Source organism: Python bivittatus, unplaced genomic scaffold, assembly GCF_059951505.1.
Source record: "Python bivittatus isolate LINGU-HERP-01145 unplaced genomic scaffold, Pbiv_v1 ctg000050_np1212, whole genome shotgun sequence".
Classification (NCBI taxonomy): domain Eukaryota; kingdom Metazoa; phylum Chordata; class Lepidosauria; order Squamata; family Pythonidae; genus Python; species Python bivittatus.
The window spans coordinates 9,799,389-9,813,482 of record NW_028277033.1 but is presented as its reverse complement, the minus strand read 5'-3'; the positions used below and the strand labels follow the sequence as shown (position 1 = coordinate 9,813,482).

Sequence of the window (14,094 nt, the reverse complement as noted above, 5' to 3'; positions counted from 1 at the left end):
TAAAATGTACATATAGGATATTTTCATGTCTCTTTAAGTCTAAGAAATATAAATTAGCTTGAAGAACACAGAATGAAAAGCCTCAAATGGCAAAAGGGCTGTTCATTCCTAAAACAAAAACCAGATTCTGATAAATAATATATTGATTGTATCCAACAGAATTTGCATATAAAATTACTGTATATATCTCAGAAAGAAGTTCATACTTATGATTTATTTTTTTCTTTAAAAGATGAGGATTCCTTCATAAGTGTTCATTTATTTACTTATTTTTTTATTTGCTGAACATTTTGTGAATTTAAGTTTCTAGAAATTATTTTTGCTTTCCCCCAACTGGTGAATATTATATGACCAAAGTACAGTGTTTGCATTGCAATCACATACTCAGGGTTGTGAGATTTCTCTCAGATAAGCTTCTCTCCCATTTCTTACCATCTGTCTTACAACCCAGAATTTAGATATGCACAAGCAAGAAAGAGAAAGTTTACAGTAACATATCTGGCTCTTGGGCAATGACAAGATAGCTTAGCTATGATCTTGATGAGAGTTTCAAAGAGCCATAAGGATGGGAGGTTTTCAAAACTGCCCTAAAAGAAAGCCATTACTTTAACAACAAATATGGTACTCTACTAATTAATTTACACATGGAAGAAATACATTAGCTAAAAAAACAAGTCTCAGAGGTAAGGTACTGGCATATTTCTATCTAAACCTAGCAGTCAGAAAGTAGAAGAATTGGGGGCCATCACAGTGGTTGTCTATTGGGACTGAATAGCACAATCCTGGGATGAAGATGAGCAACTGGTCCCCGACTTGCCTACTACACTGGCATGTCATGGAAGTATGCCGTATTGTGGGCTACACTGATAGATCTTATTGATAATCTATATCAATTAATGATGCAACAGAAACATGATGAAGAATCCCAACAACAAAACATAAACGTCTTCTATTATTACCCTTTGAAAGAAAGTTTAAAAAGGCAAGCAATACAAGGGAACAATTTGTGCAAACATACAGTAAGATGATGTAAGAAAGAAAATAAATTAATACAGGGAGTTGGACTAAGACGGCAGTTGGTTAATTCCAATTTATATGTGCTTCCTTTGGCCATTAATTGCTGTTTATAAGAATGACAAGTGATACCATATCATGGATGTGCCTGTCAAGTAACAAAAGAAAATTAGCCTATAGAAAACTCAAAAGTATTGAAAAATTGTTGTCAAAATCGAATCTATGCCTATTTATAATTGTTGTCTGCTTTAGACTTCCAGTTTATGTACTACAGTAGACTTTGTTGCTTACTTCAATTGCATAAGAAGGACTTTATGCAAAAATTCAAGGACATGAAATCCAAAATGGCAAAGGAACAAAATAAAAGTTTTTGGTGTTTTAATGTGGAAAAATCCCAGGCACTTAGCAGTTATGTTTGAGGACTACTGAGCATGTTGGAAAGTATGACTGAATTTGATCATAACCATTTCATAGTAGTGATTGGAATTCCGATGCATCTGATGCCTTGCAGGAGTAACATAACATTAGCTAAGAACATTGTACTGCACTTCTATAATTCTTGATTGATTCTGTTGCAGTGCTGAAAACTCCAGGCCTTAAAGATTATAGATATGGTCCACCTTTTGATGAGCATGACTGTTCGTCTCAACTTCAGCCTCTCCTCGGGAGGCAAAACATCTCCAGCTTGATCCTGTTGCTGGTAACTTTGACATAGCTCTATAGCCCCACTTTGAGTTTGCTTCTTTGATGGACCCTGAAGCTTTCCATCTTTGCTTTGGGTCCTCCCTTATTCAATGCTGGCTGTACTCTTCCCCCTTTTATCTTCTCCTTCTCCGTGGTTCCCTTTTATTTCATTTATGCTGCTTTTTCTGTTCATTCTTGGCTGTTTCGATCTAGAGTCAGGGTTCTGTAACAATTCTATTTTTCACCACATTTTGGGAGTGACAGCTCACGGGCCTGAGAGTTAAGGTCCCCAGGTTTCATGATCAATGTCCATGTATTCTGTGGGCACATGGAACACATCTAGATTGTGTTTAGTGACCAAATGTGGGAAATCATTCCTTCCAATTCTATTGTTTAATTGCCAATATATCTTGGGCTTCTACTGCCATCTGAGCTGCGTCAGCTGGGCATGTTAAGCTATATTCTATCCAGCTAAAGATAATTTTATTCCACATCTCCTACCTTCTTTCAACCTTCACCTTTAGAATATGTCGACGCTTCCATATTCGCTCTTTCTTATAACATACTGGCAGTCACCTAGGTTACTTAAGTGGAATGTGTCACCCTCCATCTAGAGAAACCACTTTACATGTGTATGCTCAAGGTTAATCATATACATTAGGGAAGTACGTATCGTTCAATGCACAGACTGTTCTATGTGCTTGAACTGGAACACGCATGTTTTTTTGAAGTCTTAGCCTAAGAGAATGAATTACAGCTATTTTGTTCCCAGGGTGGAGTGAAACACAGTTGTTCTGGCCAAAAGTGATTTTTGGAGGGTGGCGTTTACTTCATAGCCTAACATTTCAGTCACTATTGAAAATAGTGGAATATTTTTGAAAATACTGAAATATTGTTCTGGTCTTGCTTTTAGTAATTGGAAACTTGTTTAACAGTGTTAATAATTCAGTAAATTAGCTGAGGATATTTTAGATTATATATCATATATATATATATATATATATACACACACACACACACACACACACACAGATGCTCAATTTTATTTTTAATTGTCTTAAAATTGTAATAATGGGGTTAATCAATTATCTAACAAGGAAATAGATGTTACTGATCACCCATGCACATTTGCTTAGATGATGAGGGAACAGAATATTACATAGCTTTCCGACTGATACAGCAGGGTCCTTTCCATGGTTCTATGGCTGCATTTTTAAGTTCTGAAGACCATCTGACAGAAGCATCATTGTCTTTCCGATACACATTCACTCTACTTCTGTTTCTGATGTGTCCCAAATGTATTTATTTATTTAAGAAACAAACTTATATAACCGTCCATCTATCAGAAAAAAGTTCGGGTAGCAAACAGAATATAAACACAGTACACTAAAAACAAAAAGACCATTTCAAACCATAAGCAACGTTGAGGCCCCCGTAAAACTCACATTCATCAATCAACTGCCCCATGCCAGCTCCACCAAATGAAGGGCCTCAAATATGGTTTGGCCTGTAGCAAACCTCAACAATCTTGCCTGCTTCCAGCAATAAAGACTGGCATTTTAGAGTTCTCATTATTCATATATGCAAGATGATTTCTCTGTCTGGTTGTAAGTCCAAGGAGCATTGCAGGCTTTGTAACACTCAGGAAAGCCTTTGTAATCTTACCAGAGACCACAGCAGATATTTAAAAAACCCTCAAACCAGATATGGACCATGAACAATAATGTCTGGGTCTATTGTATTGCTATTTCTGAAAGATGTGTACTTGGCTTTACCTGGAAGAAGCTTCTAAATGAAACGCCCCATTTTTAAACTATCTTCATCACCAATTGTGAGATTAAGGGGGAAAAAAATACTAATAATGACAGAAGCATCAGCTGTCTCAAGGAGGTAAGTTTTCAGCCCCAACCAAGTGAATGAAAAGCATTATCAGAGGCTATGTTTGCAAGCTGCTTTAGAAAGTGCTAAGTGAGCTAGGAAGGTTGACTTAAAGAAGCAGGTGATATTTTAAGAAAGCAAAGCCTTAAAAAAGTATATCAAGGGGCAAAATGAATAGCCAGGGACAAATGCTATCACTCAAAACAGAATGTTCCTTGTAAAATACAGCATTCCCTTGAGATGGTAATTCTGCCTGCAATTAACCAGGAGGCTTGAGAAACAGTTGAAGAGGCTGGCTTTTCAGAAGATAAGAGAACACAATGCTGTTGAAAGTCTAAACAAAGGCAATTGAGGCATATTGTTCCACATCTGTGTCTTCTCAGACATCAGTCTCAGAGAACCTAAGAAAAGGTGGTGTCCCATTCAATTTGAACTGCATCTCTGGGCAATACAAACCCATCTTCTCTCTCTCTCTCTCTCTTTCTGCTTTAGTGGGGATGGATGGATGCAGAGGGAAATGCTTTTAAAAATAATCCCAACAAGACTAAAAATACAGACTGCTACTAAATTATATCTGGGCTGCAAAAATCTGAATGACCCCTGGAGGGCAGAAGGACTTAGTGATTTCTGTGTCTGTTTACTGCCACCTAGAGGTCATCTGCACTTTTGCAGGGCATTTCTTAAAATATACTGTATATTCAAAAAGAAAATCTGTGAGCTCACCACATACTCCTCTCCTGTCAAAATATTAACTTGCTTTGCAGAAACATGAGCCCAGCTGTTGTATAACACATCTAATTGGCATACTTTACCCCCATACTGATAGCTGATTTGGTACGGATTTCTAGAAAATATCTTCCCAAAACTAAAATAATTGCATTGATCTCATTTACCAGTTCTGACCCACTTGATCTTATACGTAAGGTCAGGCTGCTTTCTTGAAACTCTTGTCTCCTTGAATGTGCAAAATTTTTATTAGGAGTTTCTAAAGCTGACGGGTTTGGGGTTAGGGTGAAGGCAATGATAAATGTGGAGCAATGGGGCAATCCTGCCATGGTGAGTGTCTCTCCATTCCGCGGGCAAGGGTGCACCCAACCTCAAGCTCCATATTGTAGGATCCACTTCCCATCCTTAGGTAGACCTAACTAAACTAGGACTTACTGCTGACTTCATCATAATTAGGAGGAGAGAAACAGACTGACCTCTCAGCCATCTCATCGACTTGACTGAGTTCAATGTATCCTACCTTTCCACATTATTTTTTACAAAATGCTTTCCATTCTCTGGGAAGGAGTCAAGAAAACAATGCCTCTTTTCTTTTTTTCAGAGAAAAAAGCACAGAGAGGATGCAGAGATCCAGGGGTAGAACTCTACTTTGACACATTCTAATAAATGTAACTTTACTCAGTTGGGGGTTATTTTCTGATACGTGTCTTCCAAAATCCTACAGATCAATTGTGCAGGGATCAGGACTTGCTGAGCAAAATTCTCATTTCTTCTAATAAAATTATGCCAAATGGATATTTTCCTTATTATATCCTCAGTTAATATATGTTCAAATCTGCAAAAGATAGTAATGTGCTCATAATTTATCTTGCCTTAAACAAGTTGAAGATAAATATTTATGCCCTCTATGTCAAATGCCATAAATCAACAGATAGCCCAAAATTCAACACATTGATGATGCTTTATATCCTTATGTAAATCTTACTAGATCAGTCTAGTACCCTTGAACAGCATAATAGTAGAGATAAACAGAAGGGGTTAAAACTTGGCACAACTGAGATATGAATTCAGTTATTTATTCCTTACATCACTTTTATCATAAACATGGATTATTAAATACTATTCTAACCATAAATTATGGTAAAATGTATATAAAAATATTGTTGATAAAAAGGGGAAAAAAGGGCACGAAGAGTTATGTTGAGCTTTAGTTATGGGTATGGTACAAAGCAGAATGAGTTCAGTAAATTGTTTGATTCCAGAGAGTTAGGAAAAAGCTATTTTCCTAGAATTCTTTGTGTGTTGTCAGTCTCCCAACTAGTCCTACAAACCTCTAATCTCCAGGTTCCAGTGAATCTAACAGAAACAACAATCCAAAGTTTAAAAAGGCTAGTCTGAAATCTGATGTTACTTTAAATACCTGGACTGCCTTCTGCTGAAGATGCTCTTACCTTTCCTGCATCAAGCTGGGGGCGGGCAAGATGATCTCTAAGGTCTCTTCCGGTTATACCATTCTTTAGTAATTCAGTAAATAGAGTATACTGACTTTGTAGAATTGATGAAGGATAGCACTTTGTGAAATCCTGTTTACTGCACCAGCATTGCTTTTATTTGTTCATTTATATTCTTCATACGTACAATTCTTGAAAGCACACTGAATTCTACACTTGTCCCCTGGGAGTTTCCTATACTCCTTAATCATAGGAGTATAAAGGAAAGTGCCCCCCCCCACCTGCCCATCTTCCACCTTATAGGAACGCAACCCTACTTTTTGTTTGCTTGTTTGCTGGAAAAAGTTTGAAATGAACATTGGAATTTGCAAGGCACCAAAAAGGGGAAAGTTTCTGAACTGTCCATCCCAATTCTACAACTCCTGGGAAGTTCTGCATCAAACCACTTTTAATGCCAGAGAAATCTTTCTCCACCCTGGTTTATTTGGAAGGAGATGACGGCTATATATATATATATATATATATATATATATATATATATATATATTCATCCCATCAAAAATGGGACCAGAGATTGAGAAACTAGGAGGAAGTTAAAAAGGCACACAAGAAGAAGGAGAAGTCGATCTCAGCTACTGCTCCTTTAGTTAGGATCTCTTCTCACAAAAAGTTACCCAACTCAAACCACAGACCCAAAATAAAATCTGAATTCTAATCCATGTCTAGTTTTCATTAGTGCCTACCTTAGTGTATACTTAACCCAGGTTAGTGTATCCAACCCAGATCTCAACAAATTGAGGCTTCTTTTCTTACCTTGTATTAAACCAACCATGGAGGAGACCCTAACCCTAACCCTAGACTAGCAAGTAAAAAAACAAACAAACCCTCCCGTGAAAAGGAAATCACCAGCCCCTTCTCTAACACTGGCATGAAACTACATGGTTACAGTCACCAGGAGTCAAGTCTGACTCAATAGTATCTTGACCTTCTGCCTCTGTTTATCTGGATGGTAATACGCTCACCAATGATACAACTGCAATCACTTATTACAGGGTTTCCTCCTTGGACTCCTGAGATATTTTGTCTGGACAGTTATCTTGATTGAGTTTTAATTTTTAAAACGTTGGAGCCACTTTGCTTGAACTAGCATGCAATTCACTCCTATAACTGGCTTTCTCATTGCTTTCTTTAGGGACAGTTTCCTGTTTCCTGTTCCTTTACTTATCAACTCTGAACTCTACTTCATTGAAACTTAGTGAGCTCCTTCTTCATATGTCTTGTCAGACTCTCCCTTGGTCAGATACCCGGTGTCCCCACTTTGAATCTGGCAGTTACCTAGCCCCAAACAACATTCAGACACCCATAGTGCTGGCTGTGTCATCCAAGACCTTGATGGGACAGGATTTGGGCTTCCAAGGGAACTCACGCCTTTGCATCAGTGCACGTGCAGGACCTCCTTCCCCCAGAGGGGGCTCTCTGGCTTTGCCAACTTGAAAGCATTGGGTGATATTGGTGGGGATGGTCATGTTAAACCAGAATGCTTGGTTTCGTTTCTTGGTTGGCTGGTTTTCTCCCAATGCCAGAACAGCACTGCTGTCAGAAGGGCAAATCTGCCCAGTGCTTTCTCAGGGTCAAACACTCTGGCGATGAAAAACCATGCCCGGCTTGGCTCCCTTTTTTCCAAGCTGTCATTCAGCAGGGCAATGACACGTGGACTTCACGTTACAGAAGCTGGCTCCAGTGCAAACCGACGGATTCCCAACCTTGAACAATTGAATCTCCATATCCTTTACAGAGGTTACAAGGCATTGCCCTACAAGGAGAATGAATCTAATTCTTATGTATATTTTATCGCTAGTAAGTGATAAGTAAGTAATGTTAGAATCACTTGAGAAATTTCTGCTGCATATGGTAGTGTTAAGATGCCCAGGACACACTGTACCATCACAACAACTTTCCCCAGAGTTCGCTCCCTCTTGTAAATATACACTGTATGGCAAAACTCCGAGAAACCTCCCCTCCTCATGGAGATGTCACTCATGATTTAGGATCGAAAGAAACAAAGCCCAAGGAGGCTTTGTGTGACCCTCTTTCATTAGGGTTGCATACAAAACACCTAGAGCGCTAGCGTGGAGCCCACTATGAAGTCCACCCCCATGGAAAGAAACAAGGTCAACTACGACAACAGAGAGCCACATAATAAATTCAGAGGCCAAGGACATAAACAGAAAGCCCTTATGCAGCTACTTCTCAGAGTCTCAAACAGAAGCTAAATAGAAGCAAAAATGCTAACAGCATTCAAGCTCCAGGCAAAACAAAGGGTATCATCTGATTGCTTCTTCTATTATAAGAGTCGGGCTACATGTTATTAAGTTGCATGGAATGCATGCAGCTGCATTTAACTTTGAATGCATTTAAGATTAGATAGACATTACTTCTCTGGCATAGCACCTTTGGGAACAGATGGTTTGCAGTGGCGAGGGGAGTTCTGGGAGAGCTGAACGTTTTCCTTGCCAACTCTAACTCCTGCAGTTAACACCCATGTAATGGTCTGGATAGCTATCTATCCTTCCATAGGTCTGGAGCCAGGAGGTGGGGCGGGGGGCAGGGAGAAGATTTGGAGGGGTGGATAAATAGAAAGGTAGAGAGACATAAAACACTTTTTCCAGGGTTCTGTCTTTTATAAATAAAGCGTTCTCTTCTCTCCGTATCTACTATATACAGGATTTTACTGGTAAAACTATAGGGGTGATAAGGTTAATACTCCTAACTACAACAATTTGTAGTTACGCCTGTTACATCACAATTTACCTGGAATTGTGCTGTACCTTTATCACGTTTCTGTTCACAATGTTGGTAGTGGAATATATTAAGAAATATCAGCTCTTCTGATAGTCTAAAACACTATCGTTCAAGATTATACATGTTGTCACAATTAATGACTTTAGAATTGAGAACAAGGCTATCATTGTGCTAGAAAATAACAGTATTTTCTCTGTAGAAACTGGAGGGGGGAGAAATAGAAGAAAGAAAGAATCATTACCCGTCGCACATCTTTGCCGAATGTTTCACTGTAGCTTGTTCCAAGTATTTCGAACTGGACGTAGGGGTTGGCACCATCTTCTCTGAATTCCATAATGCCCGTCAGTCCACTGATATGACCCTAGGGAAACAGTTTCACCTAGTTTAGTGACAGAAAAAAAAATGGATTTTTTTTCCAGGATTTTCTTTTTCAAACCATTTGCAAGTATCTGTGTTTTCAATATTAAGCCTATGTGTTTAACAGTTTGCCTTTTGCTCTTGGGATCAGTGAGATGACTTTATTGGCTTAGGAAGAAAAGCGTATCCATTTGATTACCTTCTTAATCGTCTCCAACATGGACCGGCCTCCATTCCAAGGTTTGGTTGATTTTCTCATGCAGTTCAAGCTCGCCATGCTGTGCCACTTCCGGTCCTCCAACTTTCGGTGGAAAGCATTGGCCAGCATGAGTACGCTGTCGTAGAGATAGAGGTTGGAGACCTATAAATGGAGACAAAACCAAAACTGCTTATATTAAATTCCTGAAGGGTATATTTAAAGGTGTAGCATGATGGACAACATCAGTATAAAGCAAATGCATTGCAAAAATAAGTCTGCTTTCTAAGTAATTATTTATTGATTTCTTCTTTTATCTGAAGAACCTGTAATGCACTCATCTGGGACGGGATCAGCAACACAAAGCTTGAAAAACCTAATTTTCTTTCCCAGTCTAAATTGACCTTCTGTGCAGATCGTGCTAGTCCTGTTCTTTAAACAAGGTCTACTGCTCTTTTAAAACACTGCTTAATAAGTATTTCAGACAGGAACGGATAGCATCATCATCATCGTCGTCATCATCGTCGTCGTCATCATCATCAATAGTCTTCTAGGAGAATGCTAAACCCAAGCATATAACCCAAGTCCATGTAATGCCTGACTCTACATTACCAGCCTGGTCCTTTGCTAAACTGGCATTGGAGAGCAGTGCCCAGTGACCTGTGGGCAAAAGTGGTCAATAAGAGCTGGGCAGATTCATCAAGGGGACATTATAGAATGTTTCTATGGCAAGATTTGTGTCTGAGAAAAGGAAGAACATTATTAAAAAGCCAGATCAGGTAAAGCCAGTTGTAAGCTGTCTCTCTAATGGGATGGGGTAGGGTGGGGATGCATGAATGCTGGAGGAATATGTCCTCTAAAAGCAGTTACCAGGGCATCTTCATGCCAGAGTTAGCAGGACATGAGACAGAGCCCATAGGATAAATCATTGTGGCGGTAAAACACACGTCCTGAAGGCAGACGTCTCTAGTAGAAATGGCAGCACCTTCGGTTGTTAATATTTTAGGGGGCAGGATCAGAAAAAATCAGCTGCTTTGGGAGTTGGAAAGTCACAACAACTCTAAAACTTTTAGCTAAATGGGCCAGGGATCTAATGAGTGGAATTATTTCCAGACTGTCATGCAAAGGCCACAGAAACCTTCTGAAGCTTTCAACAATGTCATTCTTCTGGTCAACAACCCATCAGTTTCCAGGGCCTTCCAAATTTTAAATTATTCTCTTTCTATAATTAATGGTAATAAATGTCCTCTTCAGCATCGTAATGGTTTTTCATCATGTTCAATTGTGAATTCAGAGCAAAAGTGAATGTTGAAGTGTGCTACTTTCTCTGAACTACTATCCTAAATCATCCCCTCAAAACCTGTTAATTAATTTGCATCTACCAACTTCTACATATCTCTAAAGATCTCAAAGTGACATCAAACTAGTGGCTAGTTCATTCATTTCATACACATCCTGATCTTGGAGCCCTCCTTTGGTATCCCCATGCAAGCATTATCAATATCATAATGCTACTGTGTTATTGTCAACATATTATCCTTAAATTAGAGAAGAGGCCTCTGGAAGGCTCAACCCAGACTAACAAGTAAGCAAGAAAAATATCAAAAACATAATCTATGTGATCGGTGCCTTGCAGCTCGTTCTCTCTTAAATTCCTAAGCTTGTCTCTTCACATGTCTTTCAAAGAAACCCACCTACAAGGCCTACTGTTGGATTTGCTCATCTTTTAATACTGACCTGGTATCTCAACAGGGGTATGCTCATTGAAAAACACGTTTTGCACCCTGGAGTGAAGCATTACAACATTGTTATGTGTCAAAGTATAAACAGATTTCCCCTTTCTTTCCTCCTACCAAAAGGTTTGGGGTCGAATTCATCTTCTATCAGTTGTAACAACCTGCATGTGACGTGGGTGCCTGTGTTTTCTTTACCACGTGAACTTGCCTAGTATAAAGGACGTTCAAATGTGTTGTGTCCTTTTAAGAGTTGTTACTTTGAAAATGTTTCTAGGGTCAAATTTATATCCAGTTGGCCACATGTCCTCTGTGGGCTATGTTTCGATGTGTTTATTGATCTATTATAAATTAATTACAAATGTACAGAGTCTTTGCAAGAAGGCGTGTTTGGAAAATGATTCTTCCTGGAGTTTTCAAACAAGACAAGATGGATATGCCTTTGCCAACAAATCAAAGTTTGAGGTTGCAACTTTCTGATTTACCACCTCCTTCCTTTCATCTGCTTTCTCACCAGCTTGTCATTCTTAACTGCCAGATGCTTCGTTATTTAAAATCTAATTTATATCTTCTTTTTAGGACCGAATCAGATTCTCTCCCAGATGGCTTTAGCATATGTGCTTCCACGTTCAGTGGGCTCTCCCCTGATGTTACAGAGAGAAAATAGAAGTCCAGGAGTTCTAAAGAGTGGCAAGACAAGTTTCATGTATAATTTGGTGAGAAAGAATAAAGAAGACAGATGCCTTTAACTTTGCTGCTAGCAAAGTGTAAGGCTATAATTAGTTGACACAACTTTGTGTTGTGTGAAGCTAAACAAAACAGATTACAAAACAAATCTGAAACAGAAATGAAAATAATGAAAACAAAATCTGTTGGGATTAGTTAATTCATATTAATTTATATATTTGTATATATTTGTATGCGTGTATATTATGCATAATTCAGCTATAAACCCGTAGTTTCCAGCAATCGGATGGGAGTGGAAGCCCAACCAAGCTGGATGGCAACAGGTTGGAAAAAGCAAGAATCAAGGATGCTGAGCTTAAGACATTGTTATTATTGAATTATTGAAACTCTATGTGTGATATGTGTGTGTGTGTGTATAATATGTAGTTATTTCCTTCTTTGTGGTTGATTTACTGTCATAAAGCTTTTGCAAGCCACTTAGATTTGCTTGATTGAAGCGGCATAAAAACATTGCCTATACATAAAAACAAACAAAAATAAATCAATAAATGGACAGTTTATGCATTAATATTTATAACCATTTCCCCTGCAATATTACCAGTTTTTGCCTTTGGCTCCCACTTAACAAATGCACGTATGGCAGGCCCTTTGACCATCTTAAGAAGTAACCACCACCATTTCAATTACCGCACTAACCCTAACACCGAGATATATTTTTACTCCCTACTTTTAGCTGATCTAAAACAGACAGAGACCCAATGTCTGCTGCCCTGAAAGAAACCCCACAAATCTATTTCAGGCATAAGGTCAACTTAATTTCCCCCAGTTTCTTGTCACCTTTCTTTAGATTCAGTCAGATGCCTGACAGCTATTCTTCTTGTTTCGGGTCACGTTCACAATTTCGTATTGCTGTTTGGGCAAAAGAAGAACGTAAAAGCCTTTCCCTGACACCATCAAGAAGATTGCATGTTTTCCAAACAAAAATCTCCCCGTGTCAGAGATAATATTTACAGCATCATGGTTTTGTTGCCAGGAGTGGTGCTACTGTGAAGAGAGGACCAAAAAATCTCGTTTATACTCATTACCTCAAGCACCACCACAAATTTCAATTTGCTGCTTATACCTGCTAGACTTTTGTAAGCACACGGTAATCAGGAATTCATGTAAGTATGCTGAGGTATCCTGCAGGGGCTGCCCAGGTGGTCTCAAGCATGAGAAAAGAGGAAATTAAGGCATTATCCTTCCAGCAGCGTGCTTGAATTGGTAGAAAAGGAACCCCAAAGAAAACAAGGTCAATGCTTCGTCCTGGGGAGGTGGTTTCTCTTGCAGCCCCGCTGAGTCTTCCTCCTCAGGCTTTGGAGAGAAACACTAATTTCATATCAATGGAGTGAGGTAACGCTTGCCTGTTTTTTAATTCTTCCTTTTCTTTTACTTTTTGACACCTGGGAAAATGTATAATTGACATGATGATGGTTGGACGCATAGCCAGCCAGATGTTTAGACTGGATTTGGCATTTTTGTCCACCTCTTGAGTCCTCCCCAAGGACCTGGGATAGGCAGATGTGGTTGTTTGATGGTGTTAAAGGTGTTGTCGCAGGAAATAAGCTGTTCCAAGTAAAGCTGCCTTTTGAAATGGACTGGTGGTGATTTTGTCAATGCTGATGGCCTTCAAGGGATGCTCCAGATGTTTTGGGATTGCACCCAAGGCGCCTAATACTATTGGCACTATCTTTGCTTTCTTTTGCCATAGTCGTTCTACTTCTATTTTCAGGTCTTTGTATTTTGTGATTTTCTCGAGCTCTTTCTCTTCTGTTCTGTGTCTCCAGGTATTGCAGTGTCTGCTATCCAGACTTTTTTGTCTTTCCTATCAACAATTTTTGAGTTTGGGGTGTTGTGTGGCAGGGGCCTGTCTGTGTGAATTCTAAAGTCCCAGAGCGCTTTAGCTTCTTGATTTTCTATTACTTTGTCTGCTTTGTGGTCCCACCAGTTCTTGCTTGCAGGCAAGTGGTATTTCTTGCAGATATTCCAATGCACCTTTGTTGCTCCTTTGTCATGCCTTTGTTTGTAGTCAGTCTGTGCGATCTTCTTGCAGCAGTTAGTTAGCTAGGTGGTCCAGTGTTCCTTCGGCTTCTTTGCAGAGGCGGCATTTGCTGCCTGTTGCCGTCTTCTCAATTCTGGCTTTCTATGCATTTGTTCTTAAGGCTTGTTCTTGTGCAGCCAGAATTAACCCTTCCATCTCTTTCTTCAACCTTCCCGCTCTTAGCTATTGCTGGGTCTTGTTGTTATCTGCTTTGCCTGCCAGTTGTATGTGTGTGTGTGTGTGTGCGTGTGTGTGTACTGGCTATGTAATACTGTGCCTTGCCATGTCTCTTTTCTGTTCTTCATTTGGTCTGTCTTGTAGGCCAGTTTATAAGATTCTGGAGGGCTGAATTTGTGCCTAGAGCTTCAATGCAAGAAATGTACTGCTCCAGTGAAGAATGAGTTGCTATGAGGCTGTGTTTGTTGGCCTGTCTACCAGCTCAGCAGCCCCTCTGATTAGTGTTTTCTTTCCTTTTAATTCTTGTCT

At 39.3% G+C, this 14,094-nt stretch overlaps 1 protein-coding gene across 1 annotated transcript in view; it reads right to left on the bottom strand.

Annotated features, from left to right (window-relative positions):
* GRID1 (glutamate ionotropic receptor delta type subunit 1) overlaps positions 1–14,094 on the bottom strand; it is a 622,604-nt gene that overhangs the window by 77,583 nt on the left and 530,927 nt on the right. Inside the window, exons 7-8 of the mRNA XM_088130223.1 lie at positions 9,112–9,273; positions 8,797–8,916 (exon numbers count right to left, since the gene is read on the bottom strand). Of these exons, the coding sequence (XP_087986349.1) occupies positions 8,797–8,916; positions 9,112–9,273 (282 nt within the window). The remainder of the gene's footprint in view (positions 1–8,796; positions 8,917–9,111; positions 9,274–14,094) is intronic.